Here is a 22547-nt window from a genome sequence, read left to right on the forward strand (position 1 = left end):
GGAAAAGTACAACAATACCAGCATGCTGTTATAAGACTAGGGAGGCTGGCTAGCTCAATCCTAACTCAATCAAGGATCATCAACAATTGTCACTAAATCAGGCCCTTTAGTCTTTAGCTTCTCTTTCAATTCATTACAAGTGAATGGGTTTTTATTGGCGTGACCATTTTAACAGGGACTTGGGGAGCGTGTGGAAGCTTGTAAGGCTGGATCGACACAGGCAATTTACGAGGGGATCGACAGTCAACTTGAGGCCAGAACCAGCACAAAACAAATAGAGCCAGAGAGAGTGAGAGATTAAGAGATTTGTCAGCCCCCGTCCCCACTACCAACCCCCCCACTCCACTGTTCCTCCTTTTTATTGTCCTTCCATGTTTTTTTGTTTGTTTTCCTTTTTCCATGTTATTTTTCCTCAGCTTGTTTGTCTTGCTGTGCTCATCTCCCTTCGGTGTTGAATTTTGTGGTCTTCCTGGCTGCTTCAAACATTTTTTTTCTTCAGATTTTCACTGGCAGTCTTCCCAACAAATTGTGATATGTAATACAGCTGAGATGAATACTTAAACTCTATTATCTCATCTGGTCTTTCATTTCCCCGCATATTCTAGTATTCATAGTGTCTTGACAATCTAAATACATGTAAAATGTAAAGCAGCACTAGAAGACACATTTGAAGAATTCTGTTCCCCTTCTTAAGCAAGTTATTAAACAACGACATTTCAGAAAAGAGGCTGAAGCAAAAGAGGCGAGAGAAAAACCCAATAATCATATGACCCCCTGTGAGCAACAGTGGGAAGGAAAAACTCCCTTTTAACAGGAAGAAACCTCCAGCAGAACCAGGCTCAGGGAGGGGCGGGGCCATCTGCTGCGACTATTTGGGGTGATTGTTGGCATGATTTGATTGTATGAAGATTAAAAACAAAAAGTTTCTCTGAGAGTTATATATATATATTATATATTTATATATATATATATTTTTTTTATGACGTGTCTATTCATTTTGTTTTAAAATGAAAGATTCTGTTTGGACATTTTACCATTTGAAAGTGGTAAAATAATGATTTTAGTTTGTATTCATTAATTTTTAAAGTGTTTTTTTAATTTTCTCAAATTACATTTTCCTGAGCGTCACAAATAATTAAACTCCAGATTTCCAGGTAATGTGTTTTCTTTTGCTGTTGTTATTTAAATATATTGCGTTATGCTCAATAAATGAAAAGGTGGTTGGTTAAGTTTTCCCATAAAATGTAATTGTTTTTAATTCATGACTTGCATCAAATTCTGTAATTTTCCCAGTGAGCCCCCCCTTAAAAACAGTCTTATTATCCTTCTAATTTCACATGTGTAATAATAAGCTGTCCGCCAAGCCTTTTTGCATGTCATATCGCTGTCTTCATACTAAATCCCTCTCCTTTCCCCCCACTCCTCTATTTTGCTATTATCTCCACTCACTCCCCTCTGCTCTGTCTTCCTAGCTTTGCAAAGATAAGATTTGCCCTCCCTTGTGAGTTCTTGGTGTCGATACTAATGTGCTGCTGCTATCGATAAACCGTCAGACCACCTCCTCCCTTTCTGCACCATTCCTCTCCTGACCTTCCTGCAGCAATCATACAAAATAATTTAATGTGCCACGCTATGTCCCAACTACTGCTTTCATGCTTTTACCCTCTAATTCAGTTACTGTATAAGGAAAGCAAACGTCCAATTGAAAATTCTGTCTGTCAAGAAGTGCCAGAATCTTTTTTTTTAAAAAAAGATTTTTTTAATTAATTTTAATTAATTTTTTAATTTTCTTCTGGATGAAATCTAGAACATTGGGATTGCCAGACAATGTGCTCTCTGAAATCCCTTTTACAGTTTTTCTTTGGTTTAGCAGTTTGTTTGCACATGACTTTATATTTGCTCTTATTTATGAACTGTGGTGTATTTCTCCATATATTTAGCACAAATATCAATATACTTAACGTAAGTCATTGCAGACAATGCAGTGACCTCATGTATATGAGTTTGGTAGTTACTGGGCACCGATAAATGTAAAAATCAAATGTTGGGTTGGAAATTTAGACATGAGCAGGTGCAAAGGATGAACAAGCTTTGATTGTGTTTGCCAGATTTGTTGTTTCACACCCAGACTACTGTGTAAAGATTAGCGTACTTTGAAATAGTTGGTAATAATGTGAAAAATGCGTGAGTTTGCTTCTAAGATTTGTTACTTAGAGCCAGTTAGCACATTTGGCTAAAAGTTGCACTTTAATGCAGATTTAAAAACTGAAGCTCTGATATGACCTGTGTGGATAAGTGTATTTTTAAAACAGAGTATCTGATCTGGCGTAACAGCTGTTTTGAGAAGGAGGTAAAAATAGTTTCTGTGTAGATGTGCTGTTGGCATCAACATGCTATGAGCTGTGGTCTTTTCAGGCCATTCAAATACTAAAAGTTTGTTTCGATCCCTCAATTCCACAGTTTCTCATAAAATAAACAATACCTGGTCTGCTTTGTTTTTGCCAGGGGTTTTATTGAGATTTTAGTAATCATCATCATCAATGCCATTGTATTTTAAATGTCAACACACAATACTTTTAAATTGGCTGCTTCATATATTTTTATGGCTGGCAGCGTTGCCCAGAAACGATTGTTGCTGAAATGATTTTCTGATGCCTTTAATTACCATAGCTGTTTTGATTGTGGTCAATTTTGGATGAGATACAAGAAAATTCTTCACTGTAGACCGCTAACTCATTTAGAACATTCAGCAGATGATTCATTCCCATTTTTACGTTTTCTTATAACACTGCCTGGGTTTGGTTTGAAACAAGATTGCTGGATGACATTAATATAGAAATATTTCTTATGCAAACATCTAGAGGATGATTTTAAACTGAGTGCTGTCATTAATCCAGGAAGTGACTCATTCCCTCTGACAGCAATATGAAAGATATCCAAATTAAAGTAACATTTAAGTTAGCACCACATCACCTGATGCTACATTTTTATAAATGTCAAGTCCTGCCTGCCTGTTCCCAGTTTATCTCACATTCTGTTGCATCTTCTTCTGTAGTTTTTGGTGTTATCTGTGGGCAACCTTGATTTTTGTTTGATTCGTTTTCTTTTTATTTATTTTTCCAATCAGGAGCAAGTGAAGGCAGAGCCAAGGATTAAAACTTAATTTAAGTCTAAGCTTAGTCTACAGGTTGTACAAATAAGTGCTTTCATCAAGATCATAATGTTATAGAATTGGTTACGGACAGCAAGAAGATAAATCAAGGAATAAAGTTGTCTAATAATTTGTGTCTATTAATGATTTTCATCAGGTAAGGGAGAACAAGTTTACACTATTAAAAAAAACTATAGTGATTCTTACTCTCAGCACAAAGGTCTGAGGGATCTGCCAGGAAAGGTGACGCGAGAGTTGATCAGCAGCTAGATTTCATACCTGTTGATCTGCAATCTGGAACATATGCTTGGAGCAGGTTAGGTCCACAGCAGGAGTAATCATGGCAGTGTAACCCAGTAAGAGGTGAACCACCTTCATAGTACATAAAATCCAGCGTTAAACTTAATGTTCCCTAGATAAGATGAAATCCTGCTTCATAGTCCAGGGCTCTTGAACGTGATATTCTACAGATGGTACGGATTACTGAATAATTTGCAAAGAAAAGCGTGTGGACTTCTTTAAGTTGCTTGAAGACGTTTCACCTCTCATCTGAGAAGCTTCTTCAGTTTAACGTCTTCAAGCAACTTAAAGAAGCCCAGACGCTTTTCTTTGCAAACTCCTTTGACTACGATGACCTGGATGACTGAGAACCTTCACAGACATTACTGAATAATACTGTAATCAGTTCATTTGTGCATTCAGTTTAAAAAAAAATATTACTATTTACTTACATTGCTAAGTTTTGATCTAAGTTCTAAGTTGAGACACAACAGGTTGCAAAGATTTGAAAATCTCATACATAGAAAACATATCCAGTGTTTAAAGTAAAAATAAGTAAAAATTTTAAGAAAAAGAAATCACCTAACTCAATCACATGTTTTTTGAGGTGTACTGCTGCCATCAAATTCCAAATTACCTAATAATTTTCTTTAAATGGTACATTTCCAAGCTTTAAACATTTGATTATATGACTATATGTTCTATTGTGACAAAAATGTAGTTTTATGAGATTTGCAAACCATTGAATTCTGTTGTTATTTACATTTTAGTCCCAACTATTAGGGTTATAGTATAGTTCTTGTTTGGAGAATTATAGTGGAGTTCCAATTAGTCCAGAATTGTTTTTTCCTCTCTATTGATGCAATTAACAAAAGGCATTATATAAAACTGAGTGAAGCAAGTTAGAAACAAATCATTAGATCACCCATACACACAAACAGACAGGCACAAAAAACATGGTAGGAGCAACATTAGGGCATCAGCTCACTCAGTCAGGGGTATGGTAGATGGTAGAGAAATGGAGCATCAAGCATATCACTTAATGTGTGTTGATGCAGCTTTGCTCACAGTTGCTGGGCTCAGGGGGAAGTTGAGTGGCTGCCAGCTAACAGTATGTGACATCAATGAAGTGGATCTCCAACTGCTGATTGAACCTAACTGAAAGTGTCATCCTGGTGAACTGTGTTACCACCTTATAGCATTATAAATGTGCATAGTTTTAGCTCTGGGAATCCTGGTGGAAACCAAATCTTGAACAGTGATACCATTACACTTGATCTTAGAGCCCCAAATAAATAAAACATTGCTGCTGTCATCTTTATGGGGATACAGATTTAAGATGCTGAGTCAAAGGTTTGAAATGTCACTTGTTTTTCTTTGGACAGTCTGGAATCATATTGGAGTCGCGCTTTCTGCTTTAATAACAATTTGAGCCGCTACTTGTCAGTTTTATAAGTTTGGGTTTATCTCATGTGCTATAAAGTAACTATGTAGAAGAAAATAGCTCATATTTAACTAGTATGTAGGTACTAGCACTTTCATGATGGTTCACATTGAATTTTACTACAGCCATTGTTTCCTTGCATCAGTTGTCAACATGTCATAACTTGTTGGACTGGATTAGTTCAACAAGTGGCTTTTGATTGATACCAATGTGTAGAAAAGTATGCACTGAGGAGAGCAGTATGAAGTAAAGGGGGAGTATAAAGTCCTGTATGAGTAGATCAAATGCTGATGAAACTGCTTTTCAGCAATCGGAACAAAACCCTGTGTGTTTTTATATTTTTTATATTTTATATTTTCATAATCATACAACCCATGTTGTAGTGATTTGGAAGATGTAATCTGACAGAGGATTTGATAGCGAGGTACAAAAAAAAACATGATCTTTCTCTATGTTATTAGATGAGTTTGTGATCATGGAGATTTAAGGAGCAATGGACGCAAATCTCTTTTGGGTCACCTAGAACAAAAATTAGAGTACAAGAACTCATTTTAAAAATCTCTATACAATCCGGCCATCTATTTCAGAGACAATAGTTTATAATCATACATGAATGCACTTATACAAAATCTTTGGTTTAATTCATATATGTGTAAATGTATATCAAATTATACTATGTCTATAAAATACAATTAAATAAATAGATTTATAGGCTGAGAAAAAAAATCTTTCTGAAACAACACCAGTGAATGTCAGGTTTTAGCTTTAGTCCCCTTTGAAAAAAGTGTAATAGCTTGCTAGTGCTTACTAGAGGTGCCATTTTACATCATTGTTGAGCAGTCATTCAGGGAGAAAGTCACTGTAGTGTAGAAGAGGCAGAAATACCCCACTGACAGGAGCCTTATCAGATGAGAATGCCAAGCAGCCACAGGATATGTTGTGTTTGGATCGCGTGGTACCATGCTCACTTTTAGTTCATCGGATAAAACTTTGTATGCTGAAAGGTTATTGTTTCCATATACACAGCTTACCACCTGCTCTACTGTTTGGAGCTTGGTAGATGGAATTTTGAGAAAAGTAGAATCACTTACTGTGTAACAATAAAAGAAAAGAAGAAAAGAAGACCTGGATTGCTTTGCATGTAAAATGATTTCCTGCAAATGTTCCTACCACAAAGTGGTTTGATTAGCTAACGTGTCCATAGCCCATAGTGTAGCCAGTAACAATATTGTAACACTGAATGACAGTTTACCACTAAACATGGAACCACGTACTGTTAGAAGGAGTGGATTTGGGAGTTTTATGTGGTTGCCAGTAGCTAACATAACAACAGCCGTTGTTGCAGTGACATCAGTCATGCTCACAAAAGTATGAGACAACTTTGACTATTGCATGGACATGTGCCATGTGTCCGGAGGGAATTATATTGGAAGTTTTGGAAGTAAAACTTTATATTCAGCCATATATTTTAAAATTTAATGCAAGCCTCTATGTCCATTACTGTAAAAATATTTTGAAATAAGACAATAAGATTCTTTTTGATACTCTGCATGAACAATGATGTGAAAAAGTGTTTGCCCCCTTCCTGATTTCCTTTTGTTTGTATGTTTGTCACACTTAAATGTTTCAGATCACGAAACAAATTTGAATATTAGATAAAGATAACACAAACACAAAATAAAGGTGTTTATTATTAAGAATCGTTGTCATTCAGCCACATTAGAGGATTTTCGAGCATGAACCACCTTTTTAAGGTCATGCCACAGCATCTCATTTGGATTCAGGTCAGGACTTTGACTAGCCTTTGTTTGCTTAAGCCATTCAGAGGTGGACTTGATGGTGTGTTCTGGATCATTGTCCTGCTGCAGAACCCAATGTGCTTCATCTTAAGGTCAGTAAAGGAAGACTGGACATGCTCCTTCTGTTCTGGTAAATAAAAAAAGCAAAAAGCCCCAGACCATTGCACCACCACCACCACCAGATTTTGCTGTTGGTATGATTCCTTTTCTGAAATGCTGTTTTAGTTCTTTTCCAGATGTAATGGGACTCAAACCTTGCAAAAGGTTTTTGTCTCGTCAGTCCACAGAATATTTTCTCAAAAGTCTTGTGGATTAATGATCGCAAATGTGTGAAATGTGCAAAGAGCCTTTGTGTTCTTTGTGGTCAGCAGTGGTTTTCTCTCCCATGGATGCTATTTTTACACAGTCTCTTTCTTATTGTTGAGTCATGAACACTGACCTTAACCGAGACATGTGAAGCCTGTAATGGTGTTCTGGTTTCTTTTGTGACCTCCTGGATGAGTCGTCAGTGTGATCTTGGAGTAATTTTAGGCCATTCACTTCAGGGAAGCTTCACCACTGGTCCATGTTTTTGCCACTTTTTTTTGTCAGTTGTTTTTGTTGTTGTCTAGATATGCCATAGATTCATAAAACATTCTGGCAGCTTCCTTTTTAGTACACCTTGTAATACAGATTTAAATCAAATAGATGTTTTTTTAAAGCCATTTTATCTAAGTACTTTGAGACAAAGCGATCTTCAATTTCTCCTTGTAACTCTTTCAAACTTTAATTGCTTTGTCAATCCATTTTAGGGAGGAATTACTACTTTATGTCCTCTTGGGTAAGTCTTTACAAGTTCTGAGGTTTGGGCGGTTTATCCCATTTTATTTGACAGATCATCTTGAGTGCCATCAGGTAAACTGGAAAACAATTGTGCAATGCCATCTTCAAGGCTCTGCACAGATGTTCATTAGGGTTCAATCTGGGCTTTGGGCTGGGCCACTCATCAAAAGTCATGGACTCAAAGCCAGCATCATCTTTGCTAATTTGGCTGAATTCATTCTTCCCTGACTTCTGCCCACCCTCCCCCTACTCATGGCTGAGAAACACACCATAGTGTGATTCTGCTACGTCCCTACTTCATTGTAGGAAACATATTAACATGTGATGACAGTGCATTGTGTTTGCCAGGTATAGTACCACAGTTGAATTTTCTTCCTTCAGAAGCCAGTCTTTATTCCCAGTCACACTATTTCAATTCAATTCAATTGTGTTTATACAGCACCAAATCACAACAACAGTAGCCTATATTGTAAGGTAGACCCTACAATAATACCTACAGAGAAAAACCCAACAATCATATGACCCCCTATGAGAAAGCATTTTGGTGACAGTGGAAAGGAAAAACTCTCTTTTAACAGGAAGAAACCTCCAGCAGAACCAGGCTCAGGGAGGGGCGGCCATTTGCCGCGACTGGTTGTCGCAATTACTGACCAGCAACCTAATTGCTCCATTAATAGGTTCAAGGAGTCTTTATGCTTCCAAACTTCTACTGTCTTGTGGTTATTTGGACTGTTCTGCTCTGTGAAATACTCAAAGCTTTAACATTCATTTTGTACTTTTACTCCACATTTAAATTAATTCTTAAAAACTTGCTTAGAATGTTCTTCCTTCTATAATCAACTTTTTGCTCCATCCTAACTTTTCATTCTGAGAAACAAACAATGAATCTAGATAGTCCAAACATAAAGTCTTCATTTAGTCAAGTAAGTTGCATTTTTTCAGTATTTATTTTAACCTTAGATGAGTTTTGTGTTTTCACGTCAGTCATATTGTATATTGATTTGCTAAAATCCATTCCCCTTACAGACTTGCGGGTTTTTTTTATTGATCTATTTGAACATCAACAAATATTCTCTCATTCCTCTTTCTCTCCAGTTTACTGTAACAGTTTACTTTAATGTAACATATGTATCACTTGAACTTCTGGAAATCAAGTCTGTCTTGTTTTCCAAGTTACAATAGCTAATTATTTTTCCCTAACAAATTCATAAAAATATTAAATGCTAAAATTACTGTAGTATTATCCACTGACATGAGTCACATCACAAACTCAGCTTTACTTGTATGTTGCACACTGCAGTATACAAGTAATGATATTTATTTGCATTTTCAGTGTTTTATTCCTGTCTGACCCTGTTCTTATTAGACATTACTTAGAGTCTCTGATATCTTACTTGTCCTCTGACTTTAACCCTCAGCACTGTAATGACATTGGCAGGAGAGCTAGTGCACCTATCCTCATTTTAAGTTATTACCTTTTCCTGACCTCCCTCTGAAATCTGCTTTTGCTTTATGACTCAGCAGTGTATCAGGTTACACTTTCTGTTTTATACTACAACAGAGGACCTGTGGGTGGGTATGACTTATCTATAGGGCATATATATATAGCTGAAGAATTTTCTTAATGTAGAACATTTTTTGGAATCAGATTCATTTTTTACTCTTGAATTGGCAATCTAGACGTGAATCAGAATAGACAGAGGTAAACAGTTCATAATATAATATGTGAAAGCATAAAAATTACATATAAAATAGCTACAATGACACCGATTTTTGATCACTCGAGCTGATATTTGCAGTTTTTTCTTCTCTGTTTGGCCTGTTATTATTCGATGTGGCTCTGTGGGTTATGTTAACTTGGATCCTTCCATACACACACACACACACACACACACACACACATGCACTGTATTAAATGCAGATTGCTGTATATGTTGTGTTGTTGGATAAATCAGTCAGTTTCTATATTTATTCATTTTTTTTTAATCCGGATAAGGAAGATTCACTTATACAATATTTGCACATTTATAAGGTGACTGCTTTGTGTTTTGCTGTCGAGGTTTAGTGTGAAATCTGCCAAGGCTGTGTCTTGCGGATTACCTTGTCACTTGGATAGAAAGTTTCTGAAAATGTGGAAAAGTTGAGGACAGAGCTTTCCTTTGATAAAAAAAGAAGACAAACAAAAAAAACCCACTTTCCTATTCATCTGCCTATCTTCCCCATATACAGTTGTTTCTGTTTTTCACCAATGCTGTCATTTTCTTTCCTCTCTCTTAACTCATGTCAGATAGCCTTAGGTGAAAAGGACTTTTGCTTTTCTCATTTGGCTTTTAACATTTTACTTACGTGTGGCATAGTGCTGGCCACAATAATGGACTTTTAACTAGAGTTACTCATGAGTTTGAAGAAAAAGCTGACAACAAAACAGAAAGACATTTAAAGTCAACTTGCTCTATTTTATGTACAGCTCAATACAAGGTATACTAAATGTGGTACCGTGCAGCAGAGCTGCTGTCCAAAGCATTGTAAGAGCTCTTAGCCATTATTACCTAAAAAGCAAAGCAGCCCCACATAACTTTGTTAAGCATTGTGCATCGCAGCACTAGTCCACTCTCCGCTTGCTGTTTTATGACACATTTTATACAGAGTGAACTGGAAATAAATGGACACATTAGCTAATCAAACCACTTTGTGGTTGGAACATTTGCAAGTGTATATTTTTAGTAGCCAGATGTAATTTGACATTTCTCATACTTGCACTGGAAAAACAGCCCATTTTGATATTAAAATATACAAAGTAACTATTATCTTACTATAAAGATGATTTTTTCTTTTGTTGTGTTCACAAGAATTTAGTCAATGCTTTGCTCTTGTTATCTCTATAATTATTTTATTCCTTCATACATCAAGATTCCACTCCCCTGTAATAATTCATAATTGCTTTCTTTTATGCATCTTAGTTATTTTAATTTGCAGTGACAGATGGTTTTGTAATTAGGTAAAAAAAAAATACTAAAAACAAAAATTTTGCATACTGCACAGAGATTCTCAGTTTCAAACCTTGGTTTTTAATGTGAATAACTGCATCTCGGTGTGGAATGTCAGCCAGAGTGTCCACTGCCTCTGGCCCAGTGTCAACTGGGATGGACTCCCCCCTGTGGGATTAAAAAAAAGTAGTTAAGAAATCCTAGATTTTTTTTTATTAATAACATATGTTTATTTAGTTTAGATCAGTTTTTTAGTTCATCTATTCCTCCAGCCATTCTCTTCCACTTATCCAATTATATTTAGAATTATATACAGTGTGTGTGTGTGTGTGTGTGTGTGTGTGTGTGTGTGTGTGTGTGTGTGTGTGTGTGTTTTAACATAAAGATTAACAAAGAACTCACTGAATGCTGCTCTGTGAACAAACACAAAAAGCATCCTTACTGTGAATTCTGTGTAATACAGTTCGTGCAGTTTATGTTGTACACGTGTCAAGTTTGTGTGGGCACATGCGTCACTCAATGTCTGTATGAATTTTAATTAGACTTTCTGCATGCAAGTGTGACAAAGATTTACAAGCTTAACATCTTGTTGCCATAGATGTTAAGCTTGAACTCCCTCTGTGATAACTTCTTGATGTGCCTCAGCCCTTTATCTGTAATGAGAATGTTGTTCTGGAAATTTTGATAATTGGTTTTGAAATAAAGTCAGCAGTCACAATAGACTGTTTTTCTCAGGATATGCACAGTTTGATTTCCAAGGCCATATTTCTTATTAACTCACTGAATGTTTGCTTTCAGAATAACGCTGAAAGTCATTCAGAAATCATGCAACGTGTTTATTTTGTTTGTTTTGGGGTTTTGTTTTTGTTTGTTCTTCTGTTCGTCCAGATCAAAATAATTATATACGGTAAATCTTTTAAGCATACCTGGATTTTGAATTATTTAACATGGAGATAAATTTGTATGTTTGTAACTGTAACTGTGTTTGAACTATGATGTACAGTACCTTGTATACTTATATCAAACCAGCAGTTATGTAGCTTCCTCCATGTGCAGGGAAATAGGAAGATAGAGAGAGAGAGGCTGTTTTTCATTGAAGGCATGCTTTTCTCCCCTCGGTAAATTCTTTAGTTAGCTTGGTAAGGATTAGGTCTGAAAAGTCTCTCATTTGCCGCCAAAGCCCTGAGGGATTCATTGGTGAAGACATTCAGCTTCTCTACTGCTTCCCTCTGAATTTAACTTTGCCATTTATTTATTTTTATTGCAGCCCACGTCTGATTTGCGCTCTCTTTTGCATTTTGCGACTCTCTTTATGATACATTTAAACTTTTTTCAGCTCTTTGTTGCTTGAGGTACCGTACACTAATTTAGAGATATTGGACTGTCAATTTGAACGCAAGTTTACATTTCAGCATTTGATATTTCTTTTAGTTTTGTATCAGGTTTAACGAGAGTTAGTATAAAGAATTGCTCTCTTTGTTCTAGATTTTTATCCTAGATCTTATCCTGTAAGCTCCGCCTTTGCGCATGGACAAAATATGCCTAGAAAAGATTTGATCTGAAAATTGTTCACATATCCTTGTGAATTACAAGCACTTTGGAAATACTTGGATCCCAGCTGAGTTGAAAGCCTGAGGCTATGTGGGATACACCCTAATGGAAAACAGCTCGGGGATAAAGGTAATGGTTGGTACAGACTACAGGAAACTGTAAATGGGATAAAAGACACAAGCTCAAAAGAAAGAGGTACATTCCACCAAGTGTCTGACTGAAACCATTTTTTTTCCCCAAGGCTAAATTTTGAAATATTTCGACTTGAAGCAAAATAAATGTCAGGCACATTAGAATGAAACTTTAAATGGTATGGATAATCACCATTTCCCTTAGCATTACCTCTTAAGGGATCTTTCTTAATTCTGATGAGAGATAAGAAGAATATCAAATGTTGGAAAATATTTGATATTGATTCTTTGTGACCAACTGATGTTAATTAGAAGAAGTGCTGGAGCTTTTTGACTCATATAAGCTGTTGTCAACACCAGAGTTAGGACCCAATAAAGGTAATCAAAACCTAAAGTTTCAATCAGTCCTTGTAATTGCTCGAATACAAAGCTATGGCTTAACTTTGAAACAATTGAGATTTTATATATTTATATATGCTATTCCAAGTTAATTCAGTTCCAGTGTTGAACTTAGACTATATACAAATCTTTCTCATGTTTTTGAAAAAAATACAGTTTCTCCTTCCCTTCTTTCTCCCACTATGTCGGTGGAATGGAGTTAAAACTTTAAGCAGCTGCGCTTAACAGAGAGAAACTCTTTCTCTCTTTGACAGAGAGAAACAGGGATGACATGACAATGCAGGATGAGGGACTGTGTTCAGAGATGAGTGGAGGGTAAAGGCAGAGTCATGACCAATGATGGTATAAATGACCTCTACTGTACATCAAACATCATTTTACTTCAGCTCAGAAGATAGACAGGAACACATGAGGATACCTTATGAAAGACAGGATGATGGGCTATGATCAGAGATGAGAGAGAGAGGAAAAGCAGGGTCATGGCCAGTGATTATATAAACAACTGCTACCCTGCTTCAGACAAACGCGGTCCCAGTGCTTAAGCTTGGCAGATGCTCTGTCATTCAAGAACAGTTTTCGGTTGCTTTGTTGGTGTGTTTATGGATAGTGGCTATTCTTGCTCAATCCAGTGAACTAAACTCAGGTTAACTTAGCAACAGTGATGCATAGGGAGATGTACATGAGCGTTAGTGTTAAGTAGTTGGTATCCAACCTGTTATGTAAGGTGGCATTCAAAGGAATCTTGTAATTGAAGTCTAATACTAGAAGTTGTATAAATGACGTGGACTTCCATACTCATGGGTAGTGCAGAAAATAGATTTGTCCTTTGCAGTTGCAAAATTAAGCATATTTTCAGATACTTGACCTTTTTGGTTTTTATAAGTTGTGATAGAAATCCCTGTGAAGATACTGCATGCTGCTTCTGCGACAGCTGTACATTGCTTCTGCCACCCTCACAAAAAAGTGCCAGAAAACACACTGAACCACTACGTTGTTGAGTCACATTAAAATATTATCAACCAAGCTACAAGTTAATGCAGCAATGTCACATAAAGGCCCAAGCTCACAAGCCACAACAGCAGATCAAAATGCCAAGCTCTCCACAGGGATGCTATGGTATGCTTTTTTTTTTTCTTTTTGGGTAGCTCCTCTTCTTCTAACTCAAGAATTGCAGTTTTATTTTCTTGTTTTACAGACTGACCTCTTCTGCTCCTGAACAGTGGTTTAGTAGAACAGTCTGAGAAGCCATTGGCTGCTTTTCATTGTGTCAGTGTGTTTGCTTATTTTCCTCAGTCACATACGTATGGGAGAACCAAAAGAACAGATGACTCAAAGCAGCCAAATAGGAAATACTTTGTTCCATACTGTTAATCTTAAGTATGTCAGCTACTTATAACATGTGAAGATGCAAGCTGGTAAGATCTACCTTTAAGGTACACCTATGTTTCCTGCTCTAAGCTCCTACAAAAGCCTCCTCTCTCCTCGAGGGGCATTTAAAGTATTAGAAGATCCTTGATGATGGAGGAACGCGTGAAATTTCTGGATCACAGGAAGAAAAAAGACATGAGCAAGCATAAATTAGCATAATGAAAAGGACCTACTGTTTTTCATTTCTGAAAGCCACTGATATGAGAGGAACTGTAGGTACAGTGGACCGGTCGAAAATATTTCTGTTGGACATTTCTTGAAAAAATCAATGTGCAGCTGCGGAATTATTGGGGCATCCACAGCCTTCTAAGAAAGTCAGTAGATTAAAGACTTAACCTTACATTTTCTGGGAAATAGAGTAATACATTTTGCTGTCAAGTCTTCAAAACTGGACGTCTTTATGTTTTATCCATGTTTGATGAAATTATGGAAAAGCACGTGCTTGGAAATATAATATTGACTTCTTTCTGTTCTATTTCCCTTTTCCATGCAATCCGTGTTCACCCTGAAGCTGAAGAGTATGCTGTTGAAGGTAAGACTGATTTTTCTCTCCTAAGGCCCTCTGATGGCTTCTCTTGATGTTCTCATGGATGCTGATTCAGGTTGCTTCTAAATGCTTTATGCCATCCCTCTGTGGAGGGGCATTGTCAGTTTGGACTGCGGTTATAAGTGACTTCCAGGGGCCTTAATGAATTTTTTTCTGTATAAAATACACGTGATGGATGTGCACCTGAAACTATTCCTTATTTTTCTATTATTATTATTTTATCTTGTCTTTCTTCATTTGTTTTATTTTTTTTTTATTATAGTTTATCTCTAGAGAATATGAACATGCTTGTATATGAAATTGTCAAGACAGCTGTTCTAACCTTGAACCAGTCTACCCATTAACAAGTTATTGTTCAAGTTCACATGCCATGACAAGGTGATGACAAGTTGCTGTCTTCACATCCTTTCCTGTCCCCTACAAAGGTGAACAAATCCTGCTGGTTTAGACCCCAAAGGCACCACATTAGCCCTTGGGCCATGAAGGTGCGAAGCCAGTGCTGAATGTAGAAGACGTTATGGATACATCAGTGTCTGCTGATCTTTCTGGAAAATGTTGCCTTCCAGAGGTTCACCCACTGGGTGACTGGATCTGTTTTTCAGTTCAATCAGACACTGAAACTGACATAAACAGGCTTTTTTTGAATATGCATCCAGATATTGGCATCTAGGTGTGTGTGTGTGTGTGTGTGTGTGTGTGTGCTTGCATGTATTCTTGTTGCATTTCCTCTGTACTGAGTTTGAGGTGATGGATTACCTATCACAGAGCTTGATCCAGCAGGGGAAATCACTATGACAAACACCCTCTAGCTTCAAGTTTTCTTTAAGCTGAAAAAAGTTATGCTGCAGTTATTTCTCAATCTTTATTCTGAACCTGAGTTGTTTATCTTGTGGCATATTGGAAATATAGAAACTCACATCATAGAGCCACTTCAGTGTTATTAGCTATCGCAGTGGGTTCTGTTTGAAATCTGGTTCTGCATGATATGCACTTGATGTGTGCACTTGTGAACAGCGTGAAGCTGACATTTTCTGTTTGTTCCTATATAATGCCAGCTTCTTGTTTTTCTGTGGGTACACGTCTATGTATGAGTGAATCTTGTCACCAGGTGATGGGTAAATGTCAGGAGGAAGGTTGCAAACCACAGTAAATGATGGCAATCCTACATTTCCTATGGAAGCACTGTCAGCACATCCTACATCAATCGACAGGTTCATGTAGGATGTGTTGAGGGACACACAAGGTTTGATTGAATGTCTTCATATGATATGAATATGTAATTTATGTTTGTATCTGTGTAAATGTAACAATGTGATGTAATTTCAGAAGCCTAAATAAGCCCAGGGTAACAAAGCTAAATATTTGTCTAGGATATTTAAAGAAGATGCAAAGATTTTTGCACATCTTACCCAGGCTTCTGAATGCTACTACCTGCACCTGAGAAATAACCTGATGTAATAGCAGAACATTTGAAGGAGGAGGAAATCGAGTTTTGCCTTGAGGTTATGAATGAGAGAAATGTAATTGGTAACTTTGATGGCAGAGAGCATGAATATGCTGACCTATTTAAGTATGTAGACAGCTTACAGGACTCTGGGTTCTCTGCACTGTACAAGTCAGGTCAACAGCCAGTCAAATTAATTTCAGGTTAACAGCTGATGTCAAATTAACCCTTTCAGCACTGTTAGTTTGGATTTGTAAATGTCACAAGTGCTTACATAATTTGGAGTAACTGGTATACCAGTATTTATCTATACAATCATATGAATAAGCAGATTTGTCTTTTGCAAGCTTCATAACCAGAAAAATCACATTGATGTAAACACTCTATATGATGGAAAGAGGGATGTAATGGAGGGAAGCTGGGAAAGAGGAGATGCAGAGGGTGCTGAGAGGATGCTGAAGAAAGTGACTGGTTCAAGGAAAGGTTGACTCCTGTGAAGGGACTGTGGGAACTTGTGTTAACTGTCAAAAAGTTAAACAAGTGAAACCTGACTCTCACAAATATGTAGCTCTAAGTTAAAGTGCTGCCTAGTGCACAAAAGAAGCAAATAATCTGGAATCCTGTCACAGCAATGTAACATAGCCCTAGTAAGCATCTGTAGTTTCACTACTTATTTCAAGTATGTGTCTGATATTTCTTTGCACAGTTGGCTAAGCATCCTTTTATTATGTTTGCTTCCAATGATTTGTGATGGAAACATCCTTGTGCAGAGTTCTGAATGTTTTCTCTAGTACTGTGACCCTAATATGAGCCATTCTTTCAGTTTTGAAGAATTTAAAAAGCCTTGGAGTTTAATTTTCACTCATAAATATATCCGGGGTCAGAATACATAGTTTGTTTAGATTGTTGTTAAACTGAGACATTCTAAGTTATAAAAATCGTAATCAATTTGTCTGTCTCAGTCACTTTAATTTAAAAAACAAGGAGCCCAGGCTATTGTGTAGTAACAAGACTGTCTGATAAATTCATTTAAAATAGTCTATTGTCTGAATTTATTTCTGCTATTTTTAGGGCTTCCCTGTGACTGCACTTGGTATAATTAGTGTTGGTGACCATGGGTTAAAAGGTTGGTTGAGATTGATGATACAAAGAGACATTCAAAGCCCGGTGGGAGGCCAGTATCCCAGGAAAGGTGGATGGTGGCCCTCGCTCTTACACTGTAGGTCCTCGATTGATGATGTGTCAGCAACACTGACCTGTTTTACTGGAAAAAAAGGCCATCAGTGTACTCATATCCTAGCATGCCCTCCCATAGAGGACTGCATGTATGATATATTGTTTCATTATGTAAGGGCAATTTTATCTCATCATCTGATGCAGAGGTTTTCTATAGAAAGTAATAAAGAAATGGAAATAAAGTTCAAAGCTGTGGTGGTGTAATTTAGATTATGACATAGAGTTTGTCAGGGGGAAGCCAACATTTTCAAAACACAACCTACAGTGTGTCTTATTTGAATGAAATAAGCATTTGATTCCCTACAACCCAGCCAGAATTCTGGTTCCTACAGATTGGCTATGTTCCCATGTGGTACACAGATTATAATCAATCACTTACAAGTACTCTTGATCTCAACTAGTTATGATTATAAAGCACACACGTCCACAGAATCAGTTTCTTCCATTCCAACCTGTTCACCACCATGGACGGGACCAATTAACCGTCAAACGACATCAGTGATAAGATTGTAGACCTGCGCAAGATTGGACTGGACTACAAGACCATCAACAAGAAGCTTGGTTTGATGGTGACTACTTTTGGAAGAAATTCAAAATAAGCGCCAGTCACCTTTTTTATTGGTGCTCTATGCAAAATCTTGGTTTACGGGATAAAGATGATCATGAGGTACCTGATGGATCAGCCCAGAACTACATAGGATGAGCTTGTTGCTGATCTGAAGGCAGTTGGGAATACAATCACCGAGAATATCATTGGTGACACATTGTAATTTATTCAAATATTGCAGCACCTATAAGATCCCTCCTGCTTCTGAAAGACACATGCACAGGCCCGTGTTCAGTTTGTCAGTGAACATGTAAATGATTGACAGAAGGCTTGGGAGAAAGTGCTGTGGAAACCAAAATGAAACTTTTTGGTATTAGCTTCATCTGTCTTGTTTGGAGGAAAAGAAATGAGTATGAGTATGACCCAAAGAACATCATCCCCACAGTTAAGTACCGACATGGAAAGATTATGGTTTGGGGCTGTTTTCCTGCAAAGGTTACAGGACAACTTCACTGCACTGAGAAATTCTTTTTACCAGATCACTGAAGATGGGTCATGGATGGTTCTTCCTGCATGACATTGACCCAAAACATACTGCCAAGGTAACAAGGGAGAGGCTAATTAAGGACATTAAGATCATGGCGGGGTCTAGACAGTCTCTAGACCTCTGTCCTATAGAAAATGTGTAGAAGGAGCTGATTTTTTGTGTCACCAAGTGTCATCCATTTAACATGAACATGGCTAAGAGACAAAATAGCTCATCTACAAATGGACAGTAGCAGATCAAATGTATAGCTGACCTCTGCATATGACCTCAGACACAGGGCTTTCTTTTCAATGCTGATATTAGACAATCTGATCATGAAAAATGATCATTTCTCCCCAGGTCATGCGGCCCTTCAACTTAATCTCACCCCTGGGGAAGGGGAATAACTACTTTTCCTCAACATAATGAATGGTTTGACGTTGGCTGGAGATACAGGATTATAGATTTAAGTTGTCCCTGTAGTTATAGGAGATTACTTTGGATCATCCAAACCAGATTATGGATTTTGTTCTTGTTTGCTCAAGAGAAATAAAACTAAATAATAGAAGAAAAACTTCTCTAAAAGTGTGTGTGTGTGTGTGTGTGTGTGTGTGTGTGTGTGTGTGTGTGTGTGTGTGTGTGTGTGTGTGTGTGTGTGTGTGCGTATCCCAGGGGCAAAGGGACAAAAAACACAAAGTGAAGCAAATATTACATGTACCGATGTCATTGTGGTATTAACCTAGATTCATTTTACTCTCTGGAACAAATAGTGTATCTTGTACATAATTTATATTGAAATTCCAGTTAGTAATGTTATGCCAAGTATGACTGGCTAACTGCCTGACTACTTTTGCTATTTAAAAACCCCACAAAAAGTCACACGCCACATCTTGTGATTTTTATCAGTCAATCCAAGTTGAGTTTTACTTAAATTAAGGTCAGTACAATAGCATTAATAAACTCTTGCCTATTTCCTTTTCGTTTGTTTAAACCTAATTTCAATTTATATTGTCTACCTGGTTGTCCATGTCACAGTTGCAGTGCTTGTGCACACCGCAGTTTAAGATATAAATTGGGACATGGCAAAACAGCAGCATTGCAGTATATGCAGATGTACACAAATATCTTCATACTTATCTTCATTCAGTGGTTAAACAAGGCTGTTGACTTTGGAAGAATGCTTGCTAGCTTATTCCTCATAATCAATCAAAAAGAAGAGACAGAAAACAAACAAACACAGACCCACAAAGTCAGAGTGGAAGATGACCAGTGACAGTGAGAATGAAATGCAACTAAATGGTGTCTGTCTGCTGTTGAGAAATTGCTTGGAAGCCTTAAGACAGTGGGATTCCTTGATGTTCTCTCTGCCTGCCCAGCCTCTGCCAGATGTTGCAGTAAGATTAAGCCTTCTCAGGTCCTGGAGGAGACAGAGTCCAGCCATGCCTGTTCTCAAGACACATTAATTTCACCCCACACACAGCTGCCTTTTTTCCCTCTCTTTCTATTTTGCGCTTTGTGATAACAAAGTCTAAAGCAGTGGAGTGGGCATCCCCTTGTGAACAACTCCAGATGCTTCAGTGTCAGCATGCATTGCCTTAGGCAGTACTGTTTGCCAAGATAGAGAGAAATGGATTGGACAATGCATGGCCTGCTGCGCTGGTGGTGCACTGTGTTTATGCGTATACATGTGTGTTGGTGAGGAGAAGAATTTTACGTGTTCCAGATTTTTCTCCTCTGCTTGAGGTTATTTTGCTTCCCAGTCTTGTACAGAAAAGTGAAACATTTACATAACGGGTCAAATGATGATTTTGCTGTGGTGTCAAGATGTTCTGTAACTCATTACTCTGAAAAGTCCATCACCAGTTCAGTACCTGACCATATGGTGACGGTCAAAATGCCCAAAATGTGAACTCACCGCCATCACATTTTAATTTAGCTTGGATTTAACTTGTATAGCATCATATAGCATCTGTGTTCTTTTGAAACCTCTTAATGATTGTAATCATCATAAGAGGTCATAGAAATTAAAAGTCAATCATTTAAAGTCAAATGATTCACCAGAACTGCACTGGTTGGAATCTGCACATTAAGCACACTGGGGAAGCTATTAAGAGATTAAGATAGGTAATACAATAAAACATAAGCACCCTAGTTATTTCTGTATGTAGGGGTACTTCAAAGCATGCATTTATGCTGTGTGTCTGCTTGTGTATGTAGACTGGAATATATGCAGAAGCTGACACATTCTTATTTTCCGCCTGACACTGTTGTCACTTTCGTAAACAGATTGTTCCACAGCTGAAGTCAAAAGTCACTGCCTCATATATATTTTTTTTCATTCTCTCTACACAAAACTTATTATTTCCAGGGTGTTAGAACATTCCTGTTGTACCTTTATCCCTTTCTGAATTCAATTAGGCCATGAAATGCCACAGACTGCAAAGCTACGAGTCCGTGCTGAGCAGGTGACACAGTGAGAGATTGCATTTTAGCAGAGCCCGGTGAAAAAGTCCATCTCCCACCCTTCCCCCAGTTGACAGAGAGTGCTATGAAAATAAAAGCACTTTAACTTCCATCTGGCTACTAAACCAAAATGGTGAGAAAATTGGTAACTGCCACATTTTTCTCCTTTCTCACAGGGGCGTGCCAGCCCTTTTTTATGTGAAAATGTATTTCCTCCAGCACAGGCTTAGCAGTACTTTTGCATGTATATGAGATGATATACTTGTATACTGTATATTATCCCACTTATACTTATACAGGTGTTTTTCCAACACCAGGACATGACTTAGGGCCTTAGGCAAGTTTGTATCCCAGCCTACTGGAAATAACAAAGCAACCAGGTCCTTACTGTAACACTAATGCATTTGCTCTGTGAAAGTTCAGATGTATTGTTTGGGGGATCCGCCTTGTATTTGTTGTTTAACATTAATTTAATAGGCCTTGCGATAAATAGATGTTGGAGGAATGAGGGGACAGTGGAGGAAAATGTCTTGTGGAGTCAGGATCAATACGCTGGTGAAATGAATGAGAGTGACCAATAAATGAAGGGAAATGGGGAATAGAGACATTTTCTCCTCATCCCGCTCTCACTTTTATAATGAGAAAATAGTAATGCTTGAATGGGCTTTGCTTCTGAAAACCTCCTTCTACTTGAATATGAAGCAATTTTCCTCTTTTGTGTTTATCCCTTTCTCATCTTCTGTTTTTCTTTTATCTTCTCCCTTTGTAGGCTCTGCAGTACAGTGCAAAAGTCTTAAGTTGCCCATCATTTCTTTATCCTTTACCTCCACACAGACTTGCTTGTAATTGTTTTTGTTTGTTTGTTGGTTTTTTGTGGTTCTAAGCAATTTTCTTTGGACATGGACTACTTTTTCACTCATTTTCAATCGAATCCTTATAACTGATTTTTATCAGAAGAATATATAATTTATTTGGTTGTCTGTATAAAAAAGGCACCATAAGTCAACCACACAACACTGGATGAACCACTGTTGTGTCTAACAGACAACTTAGCAAAGTACCTATTTTTAATTGTAGCTTTGGGTAGATATCTAGAGTAAATGACCAGTATCTAAAATTGTCTGTGAAGGTTCTCAGTCATCCAGGTCATTGTAGTCTAAGGAGCTTGGAAAGAAAAGCATTTGGACTTCTTTAAGTTGCTTGAAGATGTTTCACCTCTCATTCGAGAAGCTTCTTCAGTTCTAAGGTCAAATGGTGGAGAGTCCCAGATTTAAGCCGTATGAGAGTGTCCCCCCAAGAGGGACATGGACCCCCTCTCAACCATTTGACCGTGGAACTGAAGAAGCTTCTTGGATGAGAGGTGAAACGTCTTCAAGCAACTTAAAGAAGAGAGGGGCTTTTCTTTCCAAGCTTCTTAGACTATCTGAAAGGTATGTTCCTAAGAAGTAGAAAACCTGAGGGATTCAATGAAGTCTGAAATGGTCTCAGTGGAAGGCAGGAATTACACAAGATCAGTCACAATAGATCTTGTGAAGTGGTGAATCCAAATTTCCTTCAACATTACTGAAGTAGTTTGGGCCCATCTTGTCAAAGAATTGAACAAAAGGCAACCAACATCCAAATGAGAGCTCTGGCGTAGCCTGGAGAACTTTTCTTGAAGACTACTTAGAGAACAGCAGCTTGCCTTAGAGATTCAGGCAGTGTTGAAGAATACCAGTGATCATACGAACTTTCCAGCTCATTAGGGCTGTGCAAACTGTAAATGTAAGTATATTACTATGTATGTTCACATG

The 22547-nt window shown here is 37.5% G+C and overlaps 1 protein-coding gene across 11 annotated transcripts in view; it reads left to right on the forward strand.

Annotated features, from left to right (window-relative positions):
- Positions 1-22547, forward strand: part of nrxn2b (neurexin 2b) — a 661917-nt gene that overhangs the window by 103501 nt on the left and 535869 nt on the right. For all 11 annotated transcript variants that reach the window (XM_063470250.1, XM_063470249.1, XM_063470257.1 and 8 more), the window contains one exon: positions 14503-14523. In XM_063470250.1, the coding sequence (XP_063326320.1) occupies positions 14503-14523 (21 nt within the window). The remainder of the gene's footprint in view (positions 1-14502; positions 14524-22547) is intronic.

Source organism: Pelmatolapia mariae, linkage group LG3_W (assembly GCF_036321145.2).
Source record: "Pelmatolapia mariae isolate MD_Pm_ZW linkage group LG3_W, Pm_UMD_F_2, whole genome shotgun sequence".
Taxonomy (NCBI): Eukaryota; Metazoa; Chordata; class Actinopteri; order Cichliformes; family Cichlidae; genus Pelmatolapia; species Pelmatolapia mariae.